Consider the following 27,608-nt stretch of genomic DNA (forward strand, 5'->3'; position numbering starts at 1 on the left):
TTTCTTTACCGACCTCGAACTCGGTTAGTAAAAGAAATATATTGACGTTTTTTCACCACATTTGTTTGTTTTGTATCTAGAACAAGAGAAATGTGCTCCGGTTGTGGACGTCGCATTCTTAGTAGATTCCTCTGGTAGCATCAGATCCAGAGATTACAGAAAAATGAAAACATTCGTGTCCAAAATGGTGGAGAAATTTAACATATCACCAGCGGGATCACGCGCGGCAGTCGTTCAATACAGTACGAAAGCAACCACTGTTATTAGGTTTGGAGTTTACACTAACTCACAGGCCTTTGAAAGGGCTTTACAAGGCCTAAGGCATGAGCGGGGCTACACCAGAATAGACCTTGCCCTCGTAAGGGCCTATTATGATTTGTTCAGGACTCGTGTCAACACTCGCTTTCTGGTACCCAAAATTGCCTTTGTGCTCACTGACGGAGAGCAGACAAAACGGTTTTCTTACACACCACTAGATGAAGCATCACAGCTCATGAAGGATGTAGGTGTGCTAGTCATTGCAATAGGAATTGGAAAATCAGTGAAGAGGGAAGAGCTTGAGCAGATCGCTAGCAGCAAGAAGGACGTCATAATTGCAAAGTCATTTGATGATTTGTTACCGGCTGTGGAGTCTCTGACCCAGACTGCGTGCGAAGATATTGAAGGTAAATCACAACCACGGCAAGCAGTTTGCGTTCTTTATAAACTGATCACAGTTAATGCTGTACTGTTACGCAAACATTTGCTCGAGGCCTGCTAATTATCACATCTTTTACTATCACTCACCGAGCTTAAAATTTATCACCTTTATTTCATACAGCACGCATTCGACATTGCAGATCCCAGCAGAACGCTGCAAGCGCGTTAAATACATGTATCAACCTACGATATCGTATCCATGTTCTCCATTAGCCTATCCGAAAATCTCAGTGGATTAAAGCGACCGCCCTGTCTCAGGAGTTTATAGGTTCGAATCTCCTCGGGAACTTAGGATTTTTCACGTTTATTTATCGACTTTGAAATGAAAGATTCAAAATGTTTCTATATTTCATACAAACGTTCTAAAAACCACACATCTTTTTGTTAATGCGGAACAATTAGCAATAGCCTCAACATAAACGTACTATGTGTTGAACATGATGATATAGTCGGTAGTCAGGCAGGGGATGTTTCTAATGAGTAAACTTCTGGGTCGTTACACACTAAAAACAGCCTCTGCTTTACTTCACTTTTTTCTTTATCTTCTTCCTAGTTTACATGTAGTTCTTTCTTCTGAATAACAGGGACACGCTTCTGGTCCGTGTTACTTAAAAATAATTTTGTATCCTCAGAAATCCCCACTTGTGACTCTCCTGTGGATATCACATTTATTGTGGATTCGTCGGGAAGCATTTCAAGAACGAACTACAAAAGGGAGAAAGCCTTCATAAATGCCATCGCCCAAAGTTTTGGAATATCCAGAACTCAATCCCGCGCTGCTGTAGTGCTGTTCAGCAATTCTGCCTCCGTAAAAATAAGGTTCACGGATTATGCAAGTACAGGGGCTTTCCAGGTAAATAACTATATTTTTTTCCATTGTGGTTTAAGAAGTTTGTTTCACGTACGTAGTCTAATTCCTAGCACAACAGCGCACGTTCAATATATTAAAATTCTTACATGACTCCGGGGCTTTCTGTCATTTTTCTATATTTAGTTAACATGTTTGGTTTGGTTTTCTTTCAATGTACTCAAGTTCCTTTGGGAATTGCAAGACAATGGGGTCGTGCAATTTTGTCCCAAAAGCCTAGGAGTCATGTTAGAATTTAGATATATCGAACGCGGGCTACACCGGGTGTCCCAAAAGTGCGTTCCTGTACTTTGTAAGTCTGTATTTCAATACGATTGGACTTGGTAAGCAACTCATTTAAATAAAGGTTGTGTCTTTCAATCTAATTCACTATTTTCATACTTGTTGTGCCATCGTTTGACTCGAATAAAAAAAAAAAATAATAAGCTTTTAAAAGATCACTAAAAGAAATGCTACTCGATTTCCTTGAAACTGAAGACTCCTATATTGATGTGGATACGATCATCGTGAAAATGAAAAAATAATTCTCTTGTCCTTTATTTTCATTTTATTTTATTTTTAAAATTTCTCTTTAATTATTGTCCTTGCATTTAAGTAGAACTTATCTATTTAATGTAAAATGTATATACTTACAATGCCTAATTTCTTTGTATTTGTCTAGTTTGTTGTAAATTATGTAGCCTGGCCTGCCTCGAATAGCCTCGCTAACTGCAGGCCAGTCCCAATGTATCGTTTGCTATATTTTCAAATTTAAATAAAGTTGAAAGTTGAAAGTTGAAAGTTGAATATTCGATTTGTGTTCTTCCGCGCCAAAGTTGAGCGTGCGCGAGTATATTTTCCAGCCACATATTTTTTTGTATTTTAAAGCCGTAATTGCTCGAATTGCTCCCTTGTTTTTGTGAATATCACGAAAGTTAAACCCCCTTAACGCAAAGACGTTTAGCTACGTGAGAGCATAAGCATGTATACTTCCATTTACTGGTTTATCTGTTGTAGAAACTGCTAAAAAAAACGGAAAAATCCAAATGTTGGGTGATAAATTGATCATGGAGAAATGAAGCTATTGAAGGCAAGAGAAACGAAGGGGAAGACCAAAAGTCCTGAATAAAAAAATAAATAGTTTTTTAGATACAAAAGAGGAGACTCACATAGTTACCCAGCCAAGTCCAGAAAGGGTCATGAAAAGCTGTTTAAAATGTTTAACATTAGAGGCCCCTGAGGTCGCAAAAAAACCTCTGCTTAGTCGGCCAAGTCACGCGCAGCTCGTCTCAAATTTGTAAAGAAGTACAGAAGCCTTCATGTGGCCGGGATTATTGTCTTTTTCGGATGAATACCCAAAATATATTTTTTCTTCAGCTGCCTAAACTAAACAAATATTGTTTGGGGGTTGAACTGGCTGCTGCGCACCAGGAGATAAAAAAGCTCAAAATGGATCATCTGTGGGTCTACACGCTGTATCCCACTCCATGCCGCGACGGCTAAAGAATGTGATAAAAAAAACCAAAAGGTCATGCCAGCTACTGAAATTCTGTATACAAGTACCCGATAGAGAGATAAACATCTACAAATTTCATGTAAAAATAAAGTTTTGATCAAAAGTTATAGTGCATGAAATTAGAGGAACGAACTTTTGAGACACCCTGTATATTGTGAAGAAAAAAAAATTACTTATGCGGTGTATACGACAACCGAAGCTTTATTTGCATGACCATACAAGTACATAAAGTATTGCAAAAGCTATTTTAAGAAGGATAATTCGTGGAGAAAATCCAAGCAAGCTGAAATATATTTCATGAATTGCACATTAATCAAGTAATTTGATGACTTCATCAGTTTATTGAAGACCAAAACGTTTATTGGTTAAATGGGTAATGTTTGGAATCAATCTTGACTGTATTTAAAAATTACAAATGATAGATAAAATAGTTTGACTTGGACGTCTTTATACGACTTACAGTTCAGTGAAATACATCTCAGGTTGACAAAGATTTCCAGACTGCTTGTTGTTTCGCCCATGTAAGGGACTCAAAGCCAGTCTTAGATTCTGGATTCTAAGCCGTGGATTCCAGATTCCAGGTACTTGATCCGGACTCTTTGCAATTGGAACTTGGATTCTGAATTCCAATCATTAATGGGATTCGAATTCCTTGCGTTATTTTCCGGATTTCAAAGCCCAGGATTCCGGATTCTACAAGAAAAAAAATTTCCCGGATCAATGGAATCCGGATTCCCTAACATGGGGCCTTGTTGTTCCTTTTGTAATTGTAGAGGGCTGTTGATCTTCTTCCACACGAGAGAGGCAAAACACGTATCGACAGAGCACTTGAAGTTGCCAGTAGATATGTCTTGCCGTCTGCCCGTAAAGATGTACATCAAATTGTTATGGTTATCACTGACGGAGAGCAAACGCAAGAAGCCGACACCAAGGACCTTAGGGAAGTTTCTAAACCTTTAAGAAAGGCAGGGGTCCAGTTATTGGTTTTGGGAGTAGGCAAGGGCGTCAATCCAGATGAGCTGCGTTTGATGGTGGAGAGAGATGAGGATGTTTTACTGGCAAGAAGCTTTCAGGATTTGGTGGCAAACATTAATAATTTGGTCAAATCTACATGTTCTCTCACAGGTAAAAGTCTTTTCCAGACACTCCATTCGAAAAAGAAAGAAAGAAACTTAATAACACGACTCTTGTGCATTTATCACTAACAAACTTCATAAACGTTTCATGTACGTTTTGCAGAACCAGTGCCTTGCGATATACCTGCAGATTTGGCGTTCATCTTCAGTTCTGGAGGGATAGGACAGAACAGTTTCCTAAGAATAAAAGCTACCGTAAAAACCATTGCAAAAGGCTTTCAGATCAACTCAAGAGGTAGCCGTGCCTCCATTGTGACCTACGGGGCGTTTTCTGCTGTGGTAGACGTATCTTTAGGTATTGATTCAATTTCATCCACCGATATGTTTCTAAGAGCTGTTGATTCCTTGCGATATGGCAGAGATCGAGGAGATTTAAGAGAAGCACTGAGACTTGCAGAAAAACAGGTACGGAAAAAGTCCATTCAACATGAGTATTGTTCATTAAACTAGAAGGAATCATTTAATATACAGTATCAACCAAGGCCAATCTAAGCAAGAAGCAAACTGAATTCCTCCAACAAAAATAGACCTCAGCCTGCGATCAATTGAAACCAATAATTGGTCAGTTGAAAACCCCCAAACCAGCCTACTTCTATCATGCCGGCATGGGCGGGAGGCTGAACTTCTAGATCTTACTGCCTTATTTAATTGTTTCAAATATATTCCAGGTATTTTCAAAGGCGAGAGGTGGAATTGCACACGTAGCCGTTGTCTTTTTTGATGAACAGGAATGGAAAAATTCAAGGTGGACAACTTCTCTTTTGTCGCTGAGGAAGGCGGGTGTCCGCGTTCTTCTTGTTGGCGTTGGTCCTAGTTTTAACTACACATCTTTACGGTCCTTGGTGGAAAATGACAGAGGTGTAATAATAATAGACTCTTATTTTGAACTGCTGAGAAATTCGGTCGAATTGGCCAACGCTACATGCGTCGCTACAGGTTAGTTCTGGCCTCTCATTCTTCCCCATTTTCAGAAGAAGCAAAAGGAGAAACTATTTACTAACAAGCAATTTACATGTATAGTAAGAAGAATTCCAAGTCTTAACTTATCTATTCATATTTTCCTTCAAACTAGACGTATCGCGAAAGATAAATAACAATAAAAATACATTATAGACAGTGCCGGATCCAGACCTTGAGATAAGGGGGGGGGGGGGGGGGCGGTCATCCAGACCCTTAGATAAGAGGGGAGCTCGGTCTGGCCCTTCAGGCCTCAGTTTGGTCCAAAAATAAGGGGGGCGCCGGGTCCCCCAGGCCCCTCCCCTCGATCCGCCACTGATAGTGATCATATTTCAAATCAATATAAATCTGCCTTAAGTTCTTGCAATTTTTCCCTCCTTACTTGTCCTACTGTAATTTCGTATGAGCGCGTGATTCATTTAGCAAAGTTATTATAATCAAAGTAAAAAAAAATCGACCTCACTATACTGCAGCTAATAGCCTTTAAAATATTGGCCAAAAGACAATTTATATGGTGATCTAAACGTACGGGTTCAGTAATTGTATTATCCTCAATAGTATATACAATCTTTCCCTTGAAAAAGAGCAAAAACGATATAATAATTAAACAAAAAGGAGGAAAACAGATATTAGTTATTTTACCTCTTTTGTCCAAGAGGTGTAGTTTGAATGCTGTCAACGAAGGATTTGGCGCCTTAGACACTTAGCTTGCGAACACAGGCGTATTTCCGGTCGTCGTTTCTCTGCATCGGAAATACGTCTGTGAACGCAGGCTATTAGACGCCAGGGTCACATTTAGGAGGAAAAGATAATCCCTTAAGTCGAGTTTAGTACATTTTCTTGTTTAATTCGTAATAAAGGGTTCTTGATTCGCTATATACCGCCCACTAATACCATGAATAATAACCTGATTTCTTGCAGTTCCTCCTCCATGTACGTATTCAGCGGACGTTGCATTTTTCATCCAGGTCTCTGGAAATATGGGAAATAGTGACTTTGCCAAGCAAAAGACATTCGTTAAACTCATGAAGAAGAGCTTTGCAACGAACTGGCGTTTCGCAGTTGTCACCTACGGAGAAAGGGCGTCGGTTGAAACCAACTTAACTCAAAATGTAAATATCAGTGAGTTTGAAAAAGCTGTAGACAGAATAGAAAAGGACGAGGATGGTAAGACGGGGGTACAATTGGGCATGGCCATGGACTTAGCTACCACTGAAATATTTTCAAAAACAAGACCAGGGATAACAAAACTAGCTGTAGTTCTTACCGATGGAACTCCAATGGCTGGTTTAGACAGTAGTGAGGTCAAGCGAACCCTCCGAGATTCAAGGAAAGCGGACGTCCGTGTGGTCACTTTAGGAACTGGTAAAAGTGTCGATCCTAAGGAATGGCGTAGTGTGCTCCAACGAAACCAAGACTTGATTCAGTTACAAGATTCGCACGATCTGATGTTTAAAATTCGTGACAACGCAGCAGCCATATGCACCGCAGCTGGTGAGTATCGTTGCATTTTTTGAGGTATGTAACTGCTGCAGCCCGGCGCTACAAGTATAGTCGCTGCCATTGAAGGCGTAGCTAGAAATTGTCTAGAGGTACGCCGGTTTTCAGACCATCCATTATCCATTTCCAAAGTTATTTTCACACGCTGGTGACTTGTCTTGTTTTTAATCGGTACGGTGAGATGATCCTCAGTCTTGAAATTGATCCTAGTGTGCCAGTAGCAGCAGAGAAACACACCACATTTTAAAGAGGAGTCAGTATATGACAAAGGTTTAGAGCATCGCTTTTAAATATCCCTTGTTTATCTTCTGTTCTTTTGCCTTGCTTTACATTTCTATTTTGTTTTTGTTTTTTCTCTTATACTGGTTAACTGCGTATCCCTTGTATAGCATTTTTTGACCTTCTGAACAACGGTGTCCAGGTCATTAGCCCATACCTATGGCACCTGGGGTCAATTAAATAAAACTTTTACAAGTGTAATTGTAGCTATTGTTTCCTGACCCTAAAACAATGGCTACACTTGTAAATTACGCTTGTTAAAGTTTTATTAAATTGACCCCTGGCCAGGCTTTATATCAAACACTGAATACATACAAGTTTCCACATATTTACACGCAGAACTGCTAGAGAAACCCACATGTGTGCATGCCGTGGACATCGCTTTTTTGATGGATTCATCGGATAACATCGACGCAGAAAACTTTCAAAAACAAAAGTCGCTGGTGATATCTATCGCAAGGAGCTTTGGAATCTCACCAAACACTAGCCGAGCGGCTGTGGTTCTCTACAGCGACAAGGCTTCAGTTCGTTTCCGATTTGGAGATTCAATGAGCACTAAGTTGTTTGAAAATACTGTTCGAGATTTACCACATATAAGGGGAGAAAGCAGAATGGACAAGGCCTTTGAGGTCGCTGCCAATGACATTTTTCCCAGTGGCCGAGTTGGAATACCTAAAATAGCTTTTGTGGTTGCAAATGGTCAGCAAGCGTCTGACGCGAACTTGTTGGATGTAGCTTCGAAAACGCTGACAAAGGGAGGAGTAAATGTTGTAGCTCTTGGCGTTGGGACCGAAATTGACTCACACGAATTGCGTTCAGTGGTGAAAGAAAACGACCATGTTCTCCAGGCTGATTCCTACGATCAACTTCTTCTAGAAAAGAGAAATATTAGCCAGAAGATATGCAAAATGGCAAAAATCGTTAAAGTGTTTTCCCTGAAGTTTTTAAACTATTCATCTGACACCTTAATTGATACATATGTTTTTTATTCACAAAACTGAGTTAAACTCACCTCTAAAACAAAACGGAATTCAGGGTCAGTATCTCGGCCAGCCTTCCTTGGGGCCCTGCAGAGCTAAACTGAAAGAGACGTACTAGCACTGCTAGGGGCTTATACGGCTACTTTTTCGAGTACAATCTATCAGACCCTAATGGAATCTCGTGTGGCTCAAGAGCTCAATTTTGAAAGGTACCAATTTGAAGACAAACACATACCGACGCTTTTTGGTAACAAAATCATAGTTTCCGTCATTTCTTGGCTCGAACGGCGTCTAATAAACAAAACAGGTATTTACATTGACTGCGCAAAGAGAAAGAACCTGGCAAAATTGAAACAACTTTGTCCTCGTGCATGCGAAGAATGGAGGTGTTTGTTGAAATCGAAGCCCGTTTTTTGTACAATTTCCGTTTCCGTTTGCAAGTGTCACTTAAGACAAGGCGTCACGCAACAAAGTAGTTACATGTAAGTTGTTGGACTTCGTGTTGCAAACCGTGTGGTATTTGGTGCTGTAGACCGACGAAATGATCAATCTATTTAAAATACAACTATCTCTTGTGCCATTTTTGGCGTTCTTCGGCCTCGGAAGCTCAATGTGGAATTTGCTGCTTCCCGACATCGTTGAAAGCACGCCGATTAATCGTTTGTCTTCAGATACATCCCAAGCTTCAAGCTGGGAGCGAAATCATCTCAAGAGTTTCATCCTCTTCCAGGTTAGCATTCAATATAACTGTGTTAAACGAAATGGAAACGTTGTCCGGTGAGACAGTCGGTAATTTGAAGAAAGCAATTTATACTGTAAGACATTCTGTAGGATTCCAATTATATATACCATACTTTCAACAAGATTTTTGTAGCACGCGTAAGAAACGAAGTTAGTAAACAGTTGTTAGGGAAGGGGGGTACTACCACTTATGCGGTATAAATGTAAGAGCCTCAGTGTTCTGTCAAAGATACGGTTTTCAAGCAGTTTTAATAGTTTCTTGTTCACCGTAAACCGGTCAGTGTAAAACATGGTCTGCGGACCCCGGACTGTGCACTGGGCATAATCACGGTCTCTACGGACTGAGTATAAAACACGGACTAGGTATAAAACGCGGACTACGGACTACGGACTGTGTATATAAAAACAGCCTTTGAAAGGTAAAACTGAGAGCAACGGATAGCGGACTAGCATAAAACAGTAGTCCCAGCTCCTTGCCTCACACCCAAACATAATTCGATCCGTTGGCTGATCACCCAGTCTATTCTCCCCACATCGGCGAGGGGAAGGAAAGAATAACTGGATGAGCAAGGAAGGTTATGTCGCTGCTGAAGGCAACTGAAAATGAAACTCTGTATTTTATAAAATGGAGGAGTTAGAAGAAATTCGCTTTATAGTTTTAACAAGTAGAAGATATGAAATTGAGGGGCACCGAATAAAAAAATAGTATTATAGTATTGACGTTAGTGAGAGTGACATTCTTATAGATGCCACAACTCCATTTCAAAGCCTTGTGGATATGAGGCAATGAAGAACCCAGATGAGAAGGTCAATATAGGGGCAGTTGGGTAAAGGGGGAGGGGTTTACTCACCTATAAATGAATAATAACCGAAATTAAATATATCATCCATCGTTATATTCTAAGATGATTTACACCTATGTAAACATGTACATCGCGTTTGTGACCCCTGCCATGGATGTTAGAGACCGACATTATTGTAGGTCTAAAAATAGGTGTAGAAAATAGCATTTTGGTCAGGCTCAGATTCGGAGAACCGAGCGGTACACATCCACCAAGAATTTCTAGGAGTATTCATAACTGAAACTCACGTGTTGTGCTATTTAGTGATCTTTTGATCTTAATTTACCTCACCTAAAATCAGTTAGCACAGTTTTTACCAACGTGGTCCGTCGTCCGCATTTATACTTAGTCCGTGTTGTATACCCAGTCCGCAGTCCATGTTTTATACTGACAACACATGACGTTACCAAAAGGCCATTTCCTAGTTCCCCCCTGGCTTCTGTATCATCGAGGTTGCTCAGTCGTTGATATGGAAATTATCTTCATTCTCATGCAAATAAAACTCATTTTCACATGAAAGGTTGCGCACTTGGCCTCATTTTGAAAGTTCGGGTTTCTGGAACTCGGAAGTGGCCTATTGTCGACCCTTCTACATTTTTGCTTTCATGAAGTGTTACAGCAGCTTAAAGCTTATATTTTTTTAGATATTTTTATTTGGAAAGGGTTCTTCGGTTTGTGATAACGTAGGCTGCAATTTCTAACCTTTTAAGTGAAATGGCATTTACGTGGCCGTCTGAGATAGCTGTCATGTCGGTTAAATAGAGTGAAACTGAATAAGCAAAAATGTAGCAATAATCGAAATAGACAAGGACCTAGTGGGTCTGAAGCCAAATTTCAGTTTAAACAGTCATTATCTCGAGATGTGGGAACCTTTTTTGTTTACGTTTGAAGAATGCCAAAGGTAGAGAGTTAAGTGATAGCAGAACTAATAGTATTGAAAAACGCCGCTCCTTGTTTATGAGACCGAGGACTATTAAATATTTGCTCTACATTATAGTAACAAAAATGAAAGTGTATGCAAAGGTCTTAAAACTATAAGTGCTTCCCATTATACAAGCAGATTGCGAAGTAATAATTATAAACGCATTTTGTTTTCATTATTAACTTCTCCCAAGGGTTTAAACAGTTCATAAATAATTAGACAGTGTCTTACACAGGCATATTCAGTTAAAAAAAATCATTACCAAAGTAATGAAGCAAAAGTACATTTTAAATAAGGTCTCACAAAACATTTTTCAACTTAAAGTAACAGGTATTAAATGAAAATAAACTTTAGAAACAAAGATGACCTAAAGAAAATAAGGTGTGAACAGCTGGATAAATGCGATTGAGCAGTGAGCTAGCCAGCAAAGTAAATGTGACTAGAAAGACAGGAAACCATAACCCAAACCGTCTAAAGACGTTAAATGTGGAAGAAACAAAAGTGTGACGTCACGGAGCATTTTGTGTTTCCAGGCAACACCGATGAGTGTCTTGCTTTGGTCTTGGTTTTTTATAGTGACCGTTTTAGGGGTGATAAGTGCTTTTTGCAGTGAATTTCGAATGCAAAAGTACTTTTAAGAGCAAATGTGACCGTCCACAGGATTTTGGTGCTAAATGTGAAAGCACGCTCACGACACGCTTAGCGTGTCTTAGATCACGAATATGCAATATTAAATTGCTACAACAAAAAAAGACACACTTGGCTTTGTTTAGGTAAACTTCGCGCACCAAATCTTTTGTTTTCTGTAGCGTGCTACGAGCATTTCGAGAAACGTTCTGTAGGCCGAACTTTGCGAAGGTGAGATGTTTTAGATCATTGTTGTTCGCTTGTTGTTGTTAGTATTGGCGAGCAGAATGGACATAGTATTCGATCACTTCCTCTCCATATAAAGGAGAATTTACGTGTGAGTTCGACAAAAGATAATCAGAGGAATAAAATGTCCCGCTTTTTTTGATGAAACACTTTGTGGGAGTCTTCAATGAAACATTTTGTCTGGTAGCCTGGTGCATATTTATTGAATTGAATCGAAGGATGCTGAATTTAGCACTTTCAACTTAATAACCCGCTGAAGGAATGGAACTTTACCGAGTGCCTCTATAGAGTGTGACGTCATATAAAATGAAATTTGCCAAATTATGTGATTTGTTAAGATATTCTGAAAGAACAACGTCCAAGACGCCTACTCGCCAAAAATTAGCAATTTGGGGCAGATTGTCTCTGAGATATTAGCCCAGTTATGCTCCGATGACTCAATACAAAGCCTTCTAAATCTTACCTGTTCCTAATCTTATGAAACAAGCCAAATTTAGAAGGATTTGTATGGAATCGTCACAGCATAACTGGGCTAATATCTCAGAGACAATTTGCCCCGAATTGCTAATTTTTAGCGAGTAGACGTCTTGCGCGTTGTTCTTTCAGAATATCTTAACAAATCCCATAATTCCACAAATTTCATTTTTATGACGCCATCACTTCGGTACTCTATTGGTTATTCAAATTAATCAATGTAGCGCAGCAGGTACAAAACGCAGGTCATAAGGGCAGGATAAACTACAGGTCACTGTGCTATGGTAAATAAACAACACCTTAAGTGTCTCCTACCCCTAATCAAAATCCAAAATAGAATTTTAGCTTAAGGGCAAACTGCTTATCTCAGTTATTTATCAATACAGCAGTGACTTGTACTTGTGACCTGTGTTTTGTACCTGCCAAATGTAGCGCGAGATTTGAAAGAGAATAGAAACACTTGTAAAAAGGCCACCGTGAAGTACGATAAACTAAACGCACTACGTCTTTTGCATGTGGACGGCAATTGTAGGAACAATATTCGCAAAGGACCTTTAAAAACCTTTACCATTGTGTAACCGAACCGATAAGGTGACATTCAGTATTCTTCACCCTCTGCCCCTAAGTAAGTATCGCTTCGAGGCAAATATAACTCTTACCCTCCCCCCGAGGAATATTGTTCATTACTTCACACTCACCGAACTTTCAAATTTGCCGCCTCGTTAGTCATCGGAAGTTTTCATGTGTAAAGATGCCATTGTTTAAGCCATTTCAAAATGATCAAATATGGGAGATTCTACAAAAGGAAATAATACCTATTGTTTTTAATTTCACCCTCTTTTCTTGATACGTAGTCACACTTAATTATCGCGGGCGTGTCCTTTGAAACAAAAGAAATTTCTAATGAGGCAAGATGGCTAGTGTGCTAAGCGTGTTAGAATTTAATTTTTTTTTTAAAGTAGAAGCTTTTCGTGAGCATGCTTTCACCTTTAGCATCAAACTCCTGTGGAGGGCCACAAATGGGAGCGATTTGGATCACCAGCCTTAAGATATGAGCAAAAATGGAGGTACCAAACGACATGTTTTCCTTGCAGACCAGTTTTAACCGTATCGGCTTAGAAAGGGCATCTGTTCTTTAAATACGATGAAATGCGTTTTAGTTGAATTTTTACCTTCAAAACAGCAGTCATTCTCCTGAAATATCTCTTTGAGATTGTGTTTAATAGCGCTCGATCAACTTTATACAGAGTGCGCTGGCGGAAGTTCTAAGGGAAAGGCTTTAAAATGTCATCACCTCCTTCCATATTTGTCCTCACGTGGCGTAGTGGTAACGAAACGGTGCTGAGCATAAAAGCTCCCGTGTTCGATTTCGGGCGGCAACTATTTTTCTTTTTCTCTTCCATTGATGTCTTTTTTTTTTACCTTTACCTTCAGCCGTCTTTAGTCATTGCAGATTTCTTTCTTTATAGAGCGTAAGTTTCTTAAATTTATCTCTTTTCTTCCCTATTACCTTATTTCCTTTTCTACCTACATCTTGCACCCACGAACTACGCAAAGGTCCTCCACTTAACGTATTTCTAGTATATGAATACTAGGTAAAGCAGCCCGCTAAGTAAATGCGCCTTAACAGACGAAACTGTGGTCCGTGTAATAGCTCCCCCTCTTTACACGCTTTCGAAGAGGAGGTACTTAAAACCTTGCGAGGCTATGAGGCGGGGCTGGGACAATGCCGAGTTTTTACAGGCTGCCCAGGCGCACTTGACCTGAGCTTGACTGACTTGCCTTTCCTTCTCACCAGCACCACCGCCATGTAGCTCTCCCGTGGATGTGGCTTTCATCCTGGACTCTTCGGGCAGCATTGGAAGAACAAACTACCTTAAGCAGAAGGAATTTGTCAAGCAGGTAGCCAGGAGTTTTGGCGTAGCACCAGGTCAGAGTCAAGCAGCGATGGTCCTATACAGTAGCACAGCTTCCGTACAGGCTCGATTCGGACAGTATGCAACCGCGGAGGAGTTCGCCAAAGCTGTAGACGCTCTACCTTACGAGAGGGGCCGGACACGAATCGACATGGCCTTGGATCTAGCAAGCACGGACATCTTCCCTGCAGCGAGGCCGGGCGTGCCTAAGATTGCCATACTAATAACCGACGGCAAGCAGACGCAAGCAAAGGACGCCAAGGACTTGAAAGTGGCCTCTGATCCCTTGCGGAAGGCAGGCGTTCGCGTCCTAGCCGTGGGTATTGGCTCCGGTGTGGACGCAGATGAACTGCGATCGATAACAGAGACTGACGAGGATGTGGTGGTGGCCGCAGACTTTACAGACCTCATGCTGAAACTGGCCAACCTAACCAGCAGAGCTTGCGAACTGGCCGGTAAGTATCATTTGTCTTGTCCTTAGCTCTAATGCCCAGGGCCTTAGTAGCAGTCAGATGCATGTGGCAAGCGCCATAGATATGATGTGGTTGCGCTGTCAGCTAGCCCGCCAAGTGAATGTGCCTTGACAGACTGGTGGCAGGCAACCAAAGTGTAGTCGGTATGATAGCTGGCGCTGTTTTGTTAGCCCTTGAGCGCGTCAGCAATTGGCACCTTGCGAGGCTATGAGGCCCGGTCTGGGATCAATGCTGAGTTTTTACAGGCTGCCCAGGCGCACTTGACCTGAGCGTGACTGACTTGCCTTTCCTTCTCACCAGCACCACCGCCATGTAGCTCTCCCGTGGATGTGGCTTTCATCCTGGACTCTTCGGGCAGCATTGGAAGAACAAACTACCTTAAGCAGAAGGAATTTGTCAAGCAGGTAGCCAGGAGTTTTGGCGTAGCACCAGGTCAGAGTCAAGCAGCGATGGTCCTATACAGTAGCACAGCTTCCGTACAGGCTCGATTCGGACAGTATGCAACCGCGGAGGAGTTCGCCAAAGCTGTAGACGCTCTGCCTTACGAGAGGGGCCGGACACGAATCGACATGGCCTTGGATCTAGCAAGCACGGACATCTTCCCTGCAGCGAGGCCGGGCGTGCCTAAGATTGCCATACTAATAACCGACGGCAAGCAGACGCAAGCAAAGGACGCCAAGGACTTGAAAGTGGCCTCTGATCCCTTGCGGAAGGCAGGCGTTCGCGTCCTAGCCGTGGGTATTGGCTCCGGTGTGGACGCAGATGAACTGCGATCGATAACAGAGACTGACGAGGATGTGGTGGTGGCCGCAGACTTTACAGACCTCATGCTGAAACTGGCCAACCTAACCAGCAGAGCTTGCGAACTGGCCGGTAAGTATCATTTGTCTTGTCCTTAGCTCTAATGCCCAGGGCCTTAGTAGCAGTCAGATGCATGTGGCAAGCGCCATAGATATGATGTGGTTGCGCTGTCAGCTAGCCCGCCAAGTGAATGTGCCTTCACAGACTGGTGGCCGGCAACCAAAGTGTGGTCGGTATGATAGCTGGCGCTGTTTTGTTAGCCCTTGAGCGCGTCAGCAATTGGCACCTTGCGAGGCTATGAGGCCCGGGCTGGGATCAATGCTGAGTTTTTACAGGCTGCCCAGGCGCACTTGACCTGAGCGTGACTGACTTGCCTTTCCTTCTCACCAGCACCACCGCCATGTAGCTCTCCCGTGGATGTGGCTTTCATCCTGGACTCTTCGGGCAGCATTGGAAGAACAAACTACCTTAAGCAGAAGGAATTTGTCAAGCAGGTAGCCAGGAGTTTTGGCGTAGCACCAGGTCAGAGTCAAGCAGCGATGGTCCTATACAGTAGCACAGCTTCCGTACAGGCTCGATTCGGACAGTATGCAACCGCGGAGGAGTTCGCCAAAGCTGTAGACGCTCTGCCTTACGAGAGGGGCCGGACACGAATCGACATGGCCTTGGATCTAGCAAGCACGGACATCTTCCCTGCAGCGAGGCCGGGCGTGCCTAAGATTGCCATACTAATAACCGACGGCAAGCAGACGCAAGCAAAGGACGCCAAGGACTTGAAAGTGGCCTCTGATCCCTTGCGGAAGGCAGGCGTTCGCGTCCTAGCCGTGGGTATTGGCTCCGGTGTGGACGCAGATGAACTGCGATCGATAACAGAGACTGACGAGGATGTGGTGGTGGCCGCAGACTTTACAGACCTCATGCTGAAACTGGCCAACCTAACCAGCAGAGCTTGCGAACTGGCCGGTAAGTATCATTTGTCTTGTCCTTAGCTCTAATGCCCAGGGCCTTAGTAGCAGTCAGATGCATGTGGCAAGCGCCATAGATATGATGTGGTTGCGCTGTCAGCTAGCCCGCCAAGTGAATGTGCCTTGACAGACTGGTGGCCGGCAACCAAAGTGTGGTCGGTATGATAGCTGGCGCTGTTTTGTTAGCCCTTGAGCGCGTCAGCAATTGGCACCTTGCGAGGCTATGAGGCCCGGGCTGGGATCAATGCTGAGTTTTTACAGGCTGCCCAGGCGCACTTGACCTGAGCGTGACTGACTTGCCTTTCCTTCTCACCAGCACCACCGCCATGTAGCTCTCCCGTGGATGTGGCTTTCATCCTGGACTCTTCGGGCAGCATTGGAAGAACAAACTACCTTAAGCAGAAGGAATTTGTCAAGCAGGTAGCCAGGAGTTTTGGCGTAGCACCAGGTCAGAGTCAAGCAGCGATGGTCCTATACAGTAGCACAGCTTCCGTACAGGCTCGATTCGGACAGTATGCAACCGCGGAGGAGTTCGCCAAAGCTGTAGACGCTCTACCTTACGAGAGGGGCCGGACACGAATCGACATGGCCTTGGATCTAGCAAGCACGGACATCTTCCCTGCAGCGAGGCCGGGCGTGCCTAAGATTGCCATACTAATAACCGACGGCAAGCAGACGCAAGCAAAGGACGCCAAGGACTTGAAAGTGGCCTCTGATCCCTTGCGGAAGACAGGCGTTCGCGTCCTAGCCGTGAGTATTGGCTCCGGTGTGGACGCAGATGAACTGCGATCGATAACAGAGACTGACGAGGATGTGGTGGTGGCCGCAGACTTTACAGACCTCATGCTGAAACTGGCCAACCTAACCAGCAGAGCTTGCGAACTGGCCGGTAAGTATCATTTGTCTTGTCCTTAGCTCTAATGCCCAGGGCCTTAGTAGCAGTCAGATGCATGTGGCAAGCGCCATAGATATGATGTGGTTGCGCTGTCAGCTAGCCCGCCAAGTGAATGTGCCTTGACAGACTGGTGGCCGGCAACCAAAGTGTGGTCGGTATGATAGCTGGCGCTGTTTTGTTAGCCCTTGAGCGCGTCAGCAATTGGCACCTTGCGAGGCTATGAGGCCCGGGCTGGGATCAATGCTGAGTTTTTACAGGCTGCCCAGGCGCACTTGACCTGAGCGTGACTGACTTGCCTTTCCTTCTCACCAGCACCACCGCCATGTAGCTCTCCCGTGGATGTGGCTTTCATCCTGGACTCTTCGGGCAGCATTGGAAGAACAAACTACCTTAAGCAGAAGGAATTTGTCAAGCAGGTAGCCAGGAGTTTTGGCGTAGCACCAGGTCAGAGTCAAGCAGTGATGGTCCTATACAGTAGCACAGCTTCCGTACAGGCTCGATTCGGACAGTATGCAACCGCGGAGGAGTTCGCCAAAGCTGTAGACGCTCTACCTTACGAGAGGGGCCGGACACGAATCGACATGGCCTTGGATCTAGCAAGCACGGACATCTTCCCTGCAGCGAGGCCGGGCGTGCCTAAGATTGCCATACTAATAACCGACGGCAAGCAGACGCAAGCAAAGGACGCCAAGGACTTGAAAGTGGCCTCTGATCCCTTGCGGAAGGCAGGCGTTCGCGTCCTAGCCGTGGGTATTGGCTCCGGTGTGGACGCAGATGAACTGCGATCGATAACAGAGACTGACGAGGATGTGGTGGTGGCCGCAGACTTTACAGACCTCATGCTGAAACTGGCCAACCTAACCAGCAGAGCTTGCGAACTGGCCGGTAAGTATCATATGTCTTGTCCTTAGCTCTGATGCCCAGGGCCTTAGTAGCAGTCAGATGCATGTGGCAAGCGCCATAGATATGATGTGGTTGCGCTGTCAGCTAGCCCGCCAAGTGAATGTGCCTTGACAGACTGGTGGCCGGCAACCAAAGTGTGGTCGGTATGATAGCTGGCGCTCTTTTGTTAGCCCTTGAGCGCGTCAGCAATTGGCACCTTGCGAGGCTATGAGGCCCGGGCTGGGATCAATGCTGAGTTTTTACAGGCTGCCCAGGCGCACTTGACCTGAGCGTGACTGACTTGCCTTTCCTTCTCACCAGCACCACCGCCATGTAGCTCTCCCGTGGATGTGGCTTTCATCCTGGACTCTTCGGGCAGCATTGGAAGAACAAACTACCTTAAGCAGAAGGAATTTGTCAAGCAGGTAGCCAGGAGTTTTGGCGTAGCACCAGGTCAGAGTCAAGCAGCGATGGTCCTATACAGTAGCACAGCTTCCGTACAGGCTCGATTCGGACAGTATGCAACCGCGGAGGAGTTCGCCAAAGCTGTAGACGCTCTACCTTACGAGAGGGGCCGGACACGAATCGACATGGCCTTGGATCTAGCAAGCACGGACATCTTCCCTGCAGCGAGGCCGGGCGTGCCTAAGATTGCCATACTAATAACCGACGGCAAGCAGACGCAAGCAAAGGACGCCAAGGACTTGAAAGTGGCCTCTGATCCCTTGCGGAAGGCAGGCGTTCGCGTCCTAGCCGTGGGTATTGGCTCCGGTGTGGACGCAGATGAACTGCGATCGATAACAGAGACTGACGAGGATGTGGTGGTGGCCGCAGACTTTACAGACCTCATGCTGAAACTGGCCAACCTAACCAGCAGAGCTTGCGAACTGGCCGGTAAGTATCATTTGTCTTGTCCTTAGCTCTAATGCCCAGGGCCTTAGTAGCAGTCAGATGCATGTGGCAAGCGCCATAGATATGATGTGGTTGCGCTGTCAGCTAGCCCGCCAAGTGAATGTGCCTTGACAGACTGGTGGCCGGCAACCAAAGTGTGGTCGGTATGATAGCTGGCGCTGTTTTGTTAGCCCTTGAGCGCGTCAGCAATTGGCACCTTGCGAGGCTATGAGGCCCGGGCTGGGATCAATGCTGAGTTTTTACAGGCTGCCCAGGCGCACTTGACCTGAGCGTGACTGACTTGCCTTTCCTTCTCACCAGCACCACCGCCATGTAGCTCTCCCGTGGATGTGGCTTTCATCCTGGACTCTTCGGGCAGCATTGGAAGAACAAACTACCTTAAGCAGAAGGAATTTGTCAAGCAGGTAGCCAGGAGTTTTGGCGTAGCACCAGGTCAGAGTCAAGCAGCGATGGTCCTATACAGTAGCACAGCTTCCGTACAGGCTCGATTCGGACAGTATGCAACCGCGGAGGAGTTCGCCAAAGCTGTAGACGCTCTACCTTACGAGAGGGGCCGGACACGAATCGACATGGCCTTGGATCTAGCAAGCACGGACATCTTCCCCGCAGCGAGGCCGGGCGTGCCTAAGATTGCCATACTAATAACCGACGGCAAGCAGACGCAAGCAAAGGACGCCAAGGACTTGAAAGTGGCCTCTGATCCCTTGCGGAAGGCAGGCGTTCGCGTCCTAGCCGTGGGTATTGGCTCCGGTGTGGACGCAGATGAACTGCGATCGATAACAGAGACTGACGAGGATGTGGTGGTGGCCGCAGACTTTACAGACCTCATGCTGAAACTGGCCAACCTAACCAGCAGAGCTTGCGAACTGGCCGGTAAGTATCATTTGTCTTGTCCTTAGCTCTAATGCCCAGGGCCCTAGTAGCAGTCAGATCCATGTGGCAAGCGCCATAGATATGATGTGGTTGCGCTGTCAGCTAGCCCGCCAAGTGAATGTGCCTTGACAGACTGGTGGCCGGCAACCAAAGTGTGGTCGGTATGATAGCTGGCGCTGTTTTGTTAGCCCTTGAGCGCGTCAGCAATTGGCACCTTGCGAGGCTATGAGGCCCGGGCTGGGATCAATGCTGAGTTTTTACAGGCTGCCCAGGCGCACTTGACCTGAGCGTGACTGACTTGCCTTTCCTTCTCACCAGCACCACCGCCATGTAGCTCTCCCGTGGATGTGGCTTTCATCCTGGACTCTTCGGGCAGCATTGGAAGAACAAACTACCTTAAGCAGAAGGAATTTGTCAAGCAGGTAGCCAGGAGTTTTGGCGTAGCACCAGGTCAGAGTCAAGCAGCGATGGTCCTATACAGTAGCACAGCTTCCGTACAGGCTCGATTCGGACAGTATGCAACCGCGGAGGAGTTCGCCAAAGCTGTAGACGCTCTACCTTACGAGAGGGGCCGGACACGAATCGACATGGCCTTGGATCTAGCAAGCACGGACATATTCCCTGCAGCGAGGCCGGGCGTGCCTAAGATTGCCATACTAATAACCGACGGCAAGCAGACGCAAGCAAAGGACGCCAAGGACTTGAAAGTGGCCTCTGATCCCTTGCGGAAGGCAGGCGTTCGCGTCCTAGCCGTGGGTATTGGCTCCGGTGTGGACGCAGATGAACTGCGATCGATAACAGAGACTGACGAGGATGTGGTGGTGGCCGCAGACTTTACAGACCTCATGCTGAAACTGGCCAACCTAACCAGCAGAGCTTGCGAACTGGCCGGTAAGTCTCATTTGTCTTGTCCTTAGCTCTAATGCCCAGGGCCTTAGTAGCAGTCAGATGCATGTGGCAAGCGCCATAGATATGATGTGGTTGCGCTGTCAGCTAGCCCGCCAAGTGAATGTGCCTTGACAGACTGGTGGCCGGCAACCAAAGTGTGGTCGGTATGATAGCTGGCGCTGTTTTGTTAGCCCTTGAGCACGTCAGCAATTGGCACCTTGCGAGGCTATGAGGCCCGGGCTGGGATCAATGCTGAGTTTTTACAGGCTGCCCAGGCGCACTTGACCTGAGCGTGACTGACTTGCCTTTCCTTCTCACCAGCACCACCGCCATGTAGCTCTCCCGTGGATGTGGCTTTCATCCTGGACTCTTCGGGCAGCATTGGAAGAACAAACTACCTTAAGCAGAAGGAATTTGTCAAGCAGGTAGCCAGGAGTTTTGGCGTAGCACCAGGTCAGAGTCAAGCAGCGATGGTCCTATACAGTAGCACAGCTTCCGTACAGGCTCGATTCGGACAGTATGCAACCGCGGAGGAGTTCGCCAAAGCTGTAGATTCTCTGCCTTACGAGAGGGGCCGGACACGAATCGACATGGCCTTGGATCTAGCAAGCACGGACATCTTCCCTGCAGCGAGGCCGGGCGTGCCTAAGATTGCCATACTAATAACCGACGGCAAGCAGACGCAAGCAAAGGACGCCAAGGACTTGAAAGTGGCCTCTGATCCCTTGCGGAAGGCAGGCGTTCGCGTCCTAGCCGTGGGTATTGGCTCCGGTGTGGACGCAGTTGAACTGCGATCGATAACAGAGACTGACGAGGATGTGGTGGTGGCCGCAGACTTTACAGACCTCATGCTGAAACTGGCCAACCTAACCAGCAGAGCTTGCGAACTGGCCGGTAAGTATCATTTGTCTTGTCCTTAGCTTTAATGCCCAGGGCCTTAGTAGCAGTCAGATGCATGTGGCAAGCGCCATAGATATGATGTGGTTGCGCTGTCAGCTAGCCCGCCAAGTGAATGTGCCTTGACAGACTGGTGGCCGGCAACCAAAGTGTGGTCGGTATGATAGCTGGCGCTGTTTTGTTAGCCCTTGAGCACGTCAGCAATTGGCACCTTGCGAGGCTATGAGGCCCGGGCTGGGATCAATGCTGAGTTTTTACAGGCTGCCCAGGCGCACTTGACCTGAGCGTGACTGACTTGCCTTTCCTTCTCACCAGCACCACCGCCATGTAGCTCTCCCGTGGATGTGGCTTTCATCCTGGACTCTTCGGGCAGCATTGGAAGAACAAACTACCTTAAGCAGAAGGAATTTGTCAAGCAGGTAGCCAGGAGTTTTGGCGTAGCACCAGGTCAGAGTCAAGCAGCGATGGTCCTATACAGTAGCACAGCTTCCGTACAGGCTCGATTCGGACAGTATGCAACCGCGGAGGAGTTCGCCAAAGCTGTAGACGCTCTGCCTTACGAGAGGGGCCGGACACGAATCGACATGGCCTTGGATCTAGCAAGCACGGACATCTTCCCTGCAGCGAGGCCGGGCGTGCCTAAGATTGCCATACTAATAACCGACGGCAAGCAGACGCAAGCAAAGGACGCCAAGGACTTGAAAGTGGCCTCTGATCCCTTGCGGAAGGCAAGCGTTCGCGTCCTAGCAGTGGGTATTGGCTCCGGTGTGGACGCAGATGAACTGCGATCGATAACAGAGACTGACGAGGATGTGGTGGTGGCCGCAGACTTTACAGACCTCATGCTGAAACTGGCCAACCTAACCAGCAGAGCTTGCGAACTGGCCGGTAAGTATCATTTGTCTTGTCCTTAGCTCTAATGCCCAGGGCCTTAGTAGCAGTCAGATGCATGTGGCAAGCGCCATAGATATGATGTGGTTGCGCTGTCAGCTAGCCCGCCAAGTAAATGTGCCTTGACAGACTGGTGGCCGGCAACCAAAGTGTGGTCGGTATAATAGCTGGCGCTGTTTTGTTAGCCCTTGAGCGCGTCAGCAATTGGCACCTTGCGAGGCTATGAGGTCCGGGCTGGGATCAATGCTGAGTTTTTACAGGCTGCCCAGGCGCACTTGACCTGAGCGTGACTGACTTGCCTTTCCTTCTCACCAGCACCACCGCCATGTAGCTCTCCCGTGGATGTGGCTTTCATCCTGGACTCTTCGGGCAGCATTGGAAGAACAAACTACCTTAAGCAGAAGGAATTTGTCAAGCAGGTAGCCAGGAGTTTTGGCGTAGCACCAGGTCAGAGTCAAGCAGCGATGGTCCTATACAGTAGCACAGCTTCCGTACAGGCTCGATTCGGACAGTATGCAACCGCGGAGGAGTTCGCCAAAGCTGTAGACGCTCTGCCTTACGAGAGGGGCCGGACACGAATCGACATGGCCTTGGATCTAGCAAGCACGGACATCTTCCCTGCAGCGAGGCCGGACGTGCCTAAGATTGCCATACTTATAACCGACGGCAAGCAGACGCAAGCAAAGGACGCCAAGAACTTGAAAGAGGCCTCTGATCCCTTGCGGAAGGCAGGCGTTCGCGTCCTAGCCGTGGGTATTGGCTCCGGTGTGGACGCAGATGAACTGCGATCGATAACAGAGACTGACGAGGATGTGGTGGTGGCCGCAGACTTTACAGACCTCATGCTGAAACTGGCCAACCTAACCAGCAGAGCTTGCGAACTGGCCGGTAAGTATCATTTGTCTTGTCCTTAGCTCTAATGCCCAGGGCCCTAGTAGCAGTCAGATGCATGTGGCAAGCGCCATAGTTATGATGTGGTTGCGCTGTCAGCTAGCCCGCCAAGTGAATGTGCCTTAACAGACTGGTGGCCGGCAACCAAAGTGTGGTCGGTATGATAGCTGGCACTGTTTTGTTAGCCCTTGAGCGCGTCAGCAATTGGCACCTTGCGAGGCTATGAGGCCCGGGCTGGGATCAATGCTGAGTTTTTACAGGCTGCCCAGGCGCACTTGACCTGAGCGTGACTGACTTGCCTTTCCTTCTCACCAGCACCACCGCCATGTAGCTCTCCCGTGGATGTGGCTTTCATCCTGGACTCTTCGGGCAGCATTGGAAGAACAAACTACCTTAAGCAGAAGGAATTTGTCAAGCAGGTAGCCAGGAGTTTTGGCGTAGCACCAGGTCAGAGTCAAGCAGCGATGGTCCTATACAGTAGCACAGCTTCCGTACAGGCTCGATTCGGACAGTATGCAACCGCGGAGGAGTTCGCCAAAGCTGTAGACGCTCTGCCTTACGAGAGGGGCCGGACACGAATCGACATGGCCTTGGATCTAGCAAGCACGGACATCTTCCCTGCAGCGAGGCCGGGCGTGCCTAAGATTGCCATACTAATAACCGACGGCAAGCAGACGCAAGCAAAGGACGCCAAGGACTTGAAAGTGGCCTCTGATCCCTTGCGGAAGGCAGGCGTTCGCGTCCTAGCCGTGGGTATTGGCTCCGGTGTGGACGCAGATGAACTGCGATCGATAACAGAGACTGACGAGGATGTGGTGGTGGCCGCAGACTTTACAGACCTCATGCTGAAACTGGCCAACCTAACCAGCAGAGCTTGCGAACTGGCCGGTAAGTATCATTTGTCTTGTCCTTAGCTCTAATGCCCAGGGCCCTAGTAGCAGTCAGATGCATGTGGCAAGCGCCATAGTTATGATGTGGTTGCGCTGTCAGCTAGCCCGCCAAGTGAATGTGCCTTAACAGACTGGTGGCCGGCAACCAAAGTGTGGTCGGTATGATAGCTGGCACTGTTTTGTTAGCCCTTGAGCGCGTCAGCAATTGGCACCTTGCGAGACTATGAGGCCCGGGCTGGGATCAATGCTGAGTTTTTACAGGCTGCCCAGGCGCACTTGACCTGAGCGTGACTGACTTGCCTTTCCTTCTCACCAGCACCACCGCCATGTAGCTCTCCCGTGGATGTGGCTTTCATCCTGGACTCTTCGGGCAGCATTGGAAGAACAAACTACCTTAAGCAGAAGGAATTTGTCAAGCAGGTAGCCAGGAGTTTTGGCGTAGCACCAGGTCAGAGTCAAGCAGCGATGGTCCTATACAGTAGCACAGCTTCCGTACAGGCTCGATTCGGACAGTATGCAACCGCGGAGGAGTTCGCCAAAGCTGTAGACGCTCTACCTTACGAGAGGGGCCGGACACGAATCGACATGGCCTTGGATCTAGCAAGCACGGACATCTTCCCTGCAGCGAGGCCGGGCGTGCCTAAGATTGCCATACTAATAACCGACGGCAAGCAGACGCAAGCAAAGGACGCCAAGGACTTGAAAGTGGCCTCTGATCCCTTGCGGAAGGCAAGCGTTCGCGTCCTAGCAGTGGGTATTGGCTCCGGTGTGGACGCAGATGAACTGCGATCGATAACAGAGACTGACGAGGATGTGGTGGTGGCCGCAGACTTTACAGACCTCATGCTGAAACTGGCCAACCTAACCAGCAGAGCTTGCGAACTGGGCGGTAAGTATCATTTGTCTTGTCCTTAGCTCTAATGCCCAGGGCCTTAGTAGCAGTCAGATGCATGTGGCAAGCGCCATAGATATGATGTGGTTGCGCTGTCAGCTAGCCCGCCAAGTAAATGTGCCTTGACAGACTGGTGGCCGGCAACCAAAGTGTGGTCGGTATAATAGCTGGCGCTGTTTTGTTAGCCCTTGAGCGCGTCAGCAATTGGCACCTTGCGAGGCTATGAGGTCCGGGCTGGGATCAATGCTGAGTTTTTAAAGGCTGCCCAGGCGCACTTGACCTGAGCGTGACTGACTTGCCTTTCCTTCTCACCAGCACCACCGCCATGTAGCTCTCCCGTGGATGTGGCTTTCATCCTGGACTCTTCGGGCAGCATTGGAAGAACAAACTACCTTAAGCAGAAGGAATTTGTCAAGCAGGTAGCCAGGAGTTTTGGCGTAGCACCAGGTCAGAGTCAAGCAGCGATGGTCCTATACAGTAGCACAGCTTCCGTACAGGCTCGATTCGGACAGTATGCAACCGCGGAGGAGTTCGCCAAAGCTGTAGACGCTCTGCCTTACGAGAGGGGCCGGACACGAATCGACATGGCCTTGGATCTAGCAAGCACGGACATCTTCCCTGCAGCGAGGCCGGACGTGCCTAAGATTGCCATACTTATAACCGACGGCAAGCAGACGCAAGCAAAGGACGCCAAGAACTTGAAAGTGGCCTCTGATCCCTTGCGGAAGGCAGGCGTTCGCGTCCTAGCCGTGGGTATTGGCTCCGGTGTGGACGCAGATGAACTGCGATCGATAACAGAGACTGACGAGGATGTGGTGGTGGCCGCAGACTTTACAGACCTCATGCTGAAACTGGCCAACCTAACCAGCAGAGCTTGCGAACTGGCCGGTAAGTATCATTTGTCTTGTCCTTAGCTCTAATGCCCAGGGCCTTAGTAGCAGTCAGATGCATGTGGCAAGCGCCATAGATATGATGTGGTTGCGCTGTCAGCTAGCCCGCCAAGTGAATGTGCCTTGACAGACTGGTGGCCGGCAACCAAAGTGTGGTCGGTATGATAGCTGGCGCTGTTTTGTTAGCCCTTGAGCGCGTCAGCAATTGGTACCTTGCGAGGCTATGAGGCCCGGGCTGGGATCAATGCTGAGTTTTTACAGGCTGCCCAGGCGCACTTGACCTGAGCGTGACTGACTTGCCTTTTCTTCTCACCAGCACCACCGCCATGTAGCTCTCCCGTGGATGTGGCTTTCATCCTGGACTCTTCGGGCAGCATTGGAAGAACAAACTACCTTAAGCAGAAGGAATTTGTCAAGCAGGTAGCCAGGAGTTTTGGCGTAGCACCAGGTCAGAGTCAAGCAGCGATGGTCCTATACAGTAGCACAGCTTCCGTACAGGCTCGATTCGGACAGTATGCAACCGCGGAGGAGTTCGCCAAAGCTGTAGACGCTCTGCCTTACGAGAGGGGCCGGACACGAATCGACATGGCCTTGGATCTAGCAAGCACGGACATCTTCCCTGCAGCGAGGCCGGGCGTGCCTAAGATTGCCATACTAATAACCGACGGCAAGCAGACGCAAGCAAAGGACGCCAAGGACTTGAAAGTGGCCTCTGATCCCTTGCGGAAGGCAGGCGTTCGCGTCCTAGCCGTGGGTATTGGCTCCGGTGTGGACGCAGATGAACTGCGATCGATAACAGAGACTGACGAGGATGTGGTGGTGGCCGCAGACTTTACAGACCTCATGCTGAAACTGGCCAACCTAACCAGCAGAGCTTGCGAACTGGCCGGTAAGTATCATTTGTCTTGTCCTTAGCTCTAATGCCCAGGGCCCTAGTAGCAGTCAGATGCATGTGGCAAGCGCCATAGTTATGATGTGGTTGCGCTGTCAGCTAGCCCGCCAAGTGAATGTGCCTTAACAGACTGGTGGCCGGCAACCAAAGTGTGGTCGGTATGATAGCTGGCACTGTTTTGTTAGCCCTTGAGCGCGTCAGCAATTGGCACCTTGCGAGGCTATGAGGCCCGGGCTGGGATCAATGCTGAGTTTTTACAGGCTGCCCAGGCGCACTTGACCTGAGCGTGACTGACTTGCCTTTCCTTCTCACCAGCACCACCGCCATGTAGCTCTCCCGTGGATGTGGCTTTCATCCTGGACTCTTCGGGCAGCATTGGAAGAACAGACTACCTTAAGCAGAAGGAATTTGTCAAGCAGGTAGCCAGGAGTTTTGGCGTAGCACCAGGTCAGAGTCAAGCAGCGATGGTCCTATACAGTAGCACAGCTTCCGTACAGGCTCGATTCGGACAGTATGCAACCGCGGAGGAGTTCGCCAAAGCTGTAGACGCTCTACCTTACGAGAGGGGCCGGACACGAATCGACATGGCCTTGGATCTAGCAAGCACGGACATCTTCCCTGCAGCGAGGCCGGGCGTGCCTAAGATTGCCATACTAATAACCGACGGCAAGCAGACGCAAGCAAAGGACGCCAAGGACTTGAAAGTGGCCTCTGATCCCTTGCGGAAGGCAGGCGTTCGCGTCCTAGCCGTGGGTATTGGCTCCGGTGTGGACGCAGATGAACTGCGATCGATAACAGAGACTGACGAGGATGTGGTGGTGGCCGCAGACTTTACAGACCTCATGCTGAAACTGGCCAACCTAACCAGCAGAGCTTGCGAACTGGCCGGTAAGTATCATTTGTCTTGTCCTTAGCTCTAATGCCCAGTGCCCTAGTAGCAGTCAGATGCATGTGGCAAGCGCCATAGATATGATGTGGTTGCGCTGTCAGCTAG

General features: G+C 47.5%; 2 protein-coding genes across 2 annotated transcripts in view; both read left to right on the forward strand.

The window, feature by feature from the left end:
* LOC140932318 (collagen alpha-6(VI) chain-like) overlaps positions 1–7,935 on the forward strand; it is a 14,805-nt gene extending 6,870 nt beyond the window's left edge. Inside the window, exons 2-8 of the mRNA XM_073381940.1 lie at positions 81–665; positions 1,332–1,552; positions 3,836–4,187; positions 4,302–4,603; positions 4,867–5,134; positions 6,077–6,649; positions 7,274–7,935. Coding sequence (XP_073238041.1) covers positions 81–665; positions 1,332–1,552; positions 3,836–4,187; positions 4,302–4,603; positions 4,867–5,134; positions 6,077–6,649; positions 7,274–7,935 — 2,963 coding nt within the window. The remainder of the gene's footprint in view (positions 1–80; positions 666–1,331; positions 1,553–3,835; positions 4,188–4,301; positions 4,604–4,866; positions 5,135–6,076; positions 6,650–7,273) is intronic.
* A 5,778-nt stretch (positions 7,936–13,713) lies between these two features.
* LOC140932319 (collagen alpha-3(VI) chain-like) lies at positions 13,714–27,528 on the forward strand. The gene is made up of 16 exons (XM_073381941.1): positions 13,714–14,137; positions 14,456–15,028; positions 15,347–15,919; positions 16,238–16,810; positions 17,129–17,701; positions 18,020–18,592; positions 18,911–19,483; positions 19,802–20,374; positions 20,693–21,265; positions 21,584–22,156; positions 22,475–23,047; positions 23,366–23,938; positions 24,257–24,829; positions 25,148–25,720; positions 26,039–26,611; positions 26,930–27,528. The coding sequence occupies exons 1-16, from the start codon at positions 13,714–13,716 to the stop codon at positions 27,526–27,528; spliced, it is 9,045 nt and encodes a 3,014-aa protein (XP_073238042.1).
* Positions 27,529–27,608: the final 80 nt, after the last annotated feature.

Source organism: Porites lutea, chromosome 3 (assembly GCF_958299795.1).
Source record: "Porites lutea chromosome 3, jaPorLute2.1, whole genome shotgun sequence".
NCBI lineage: Eukaryota > Metazoa > Cnidaria > Anthozoa > Scleractinia > Poritidae > Porites > Porites lutea.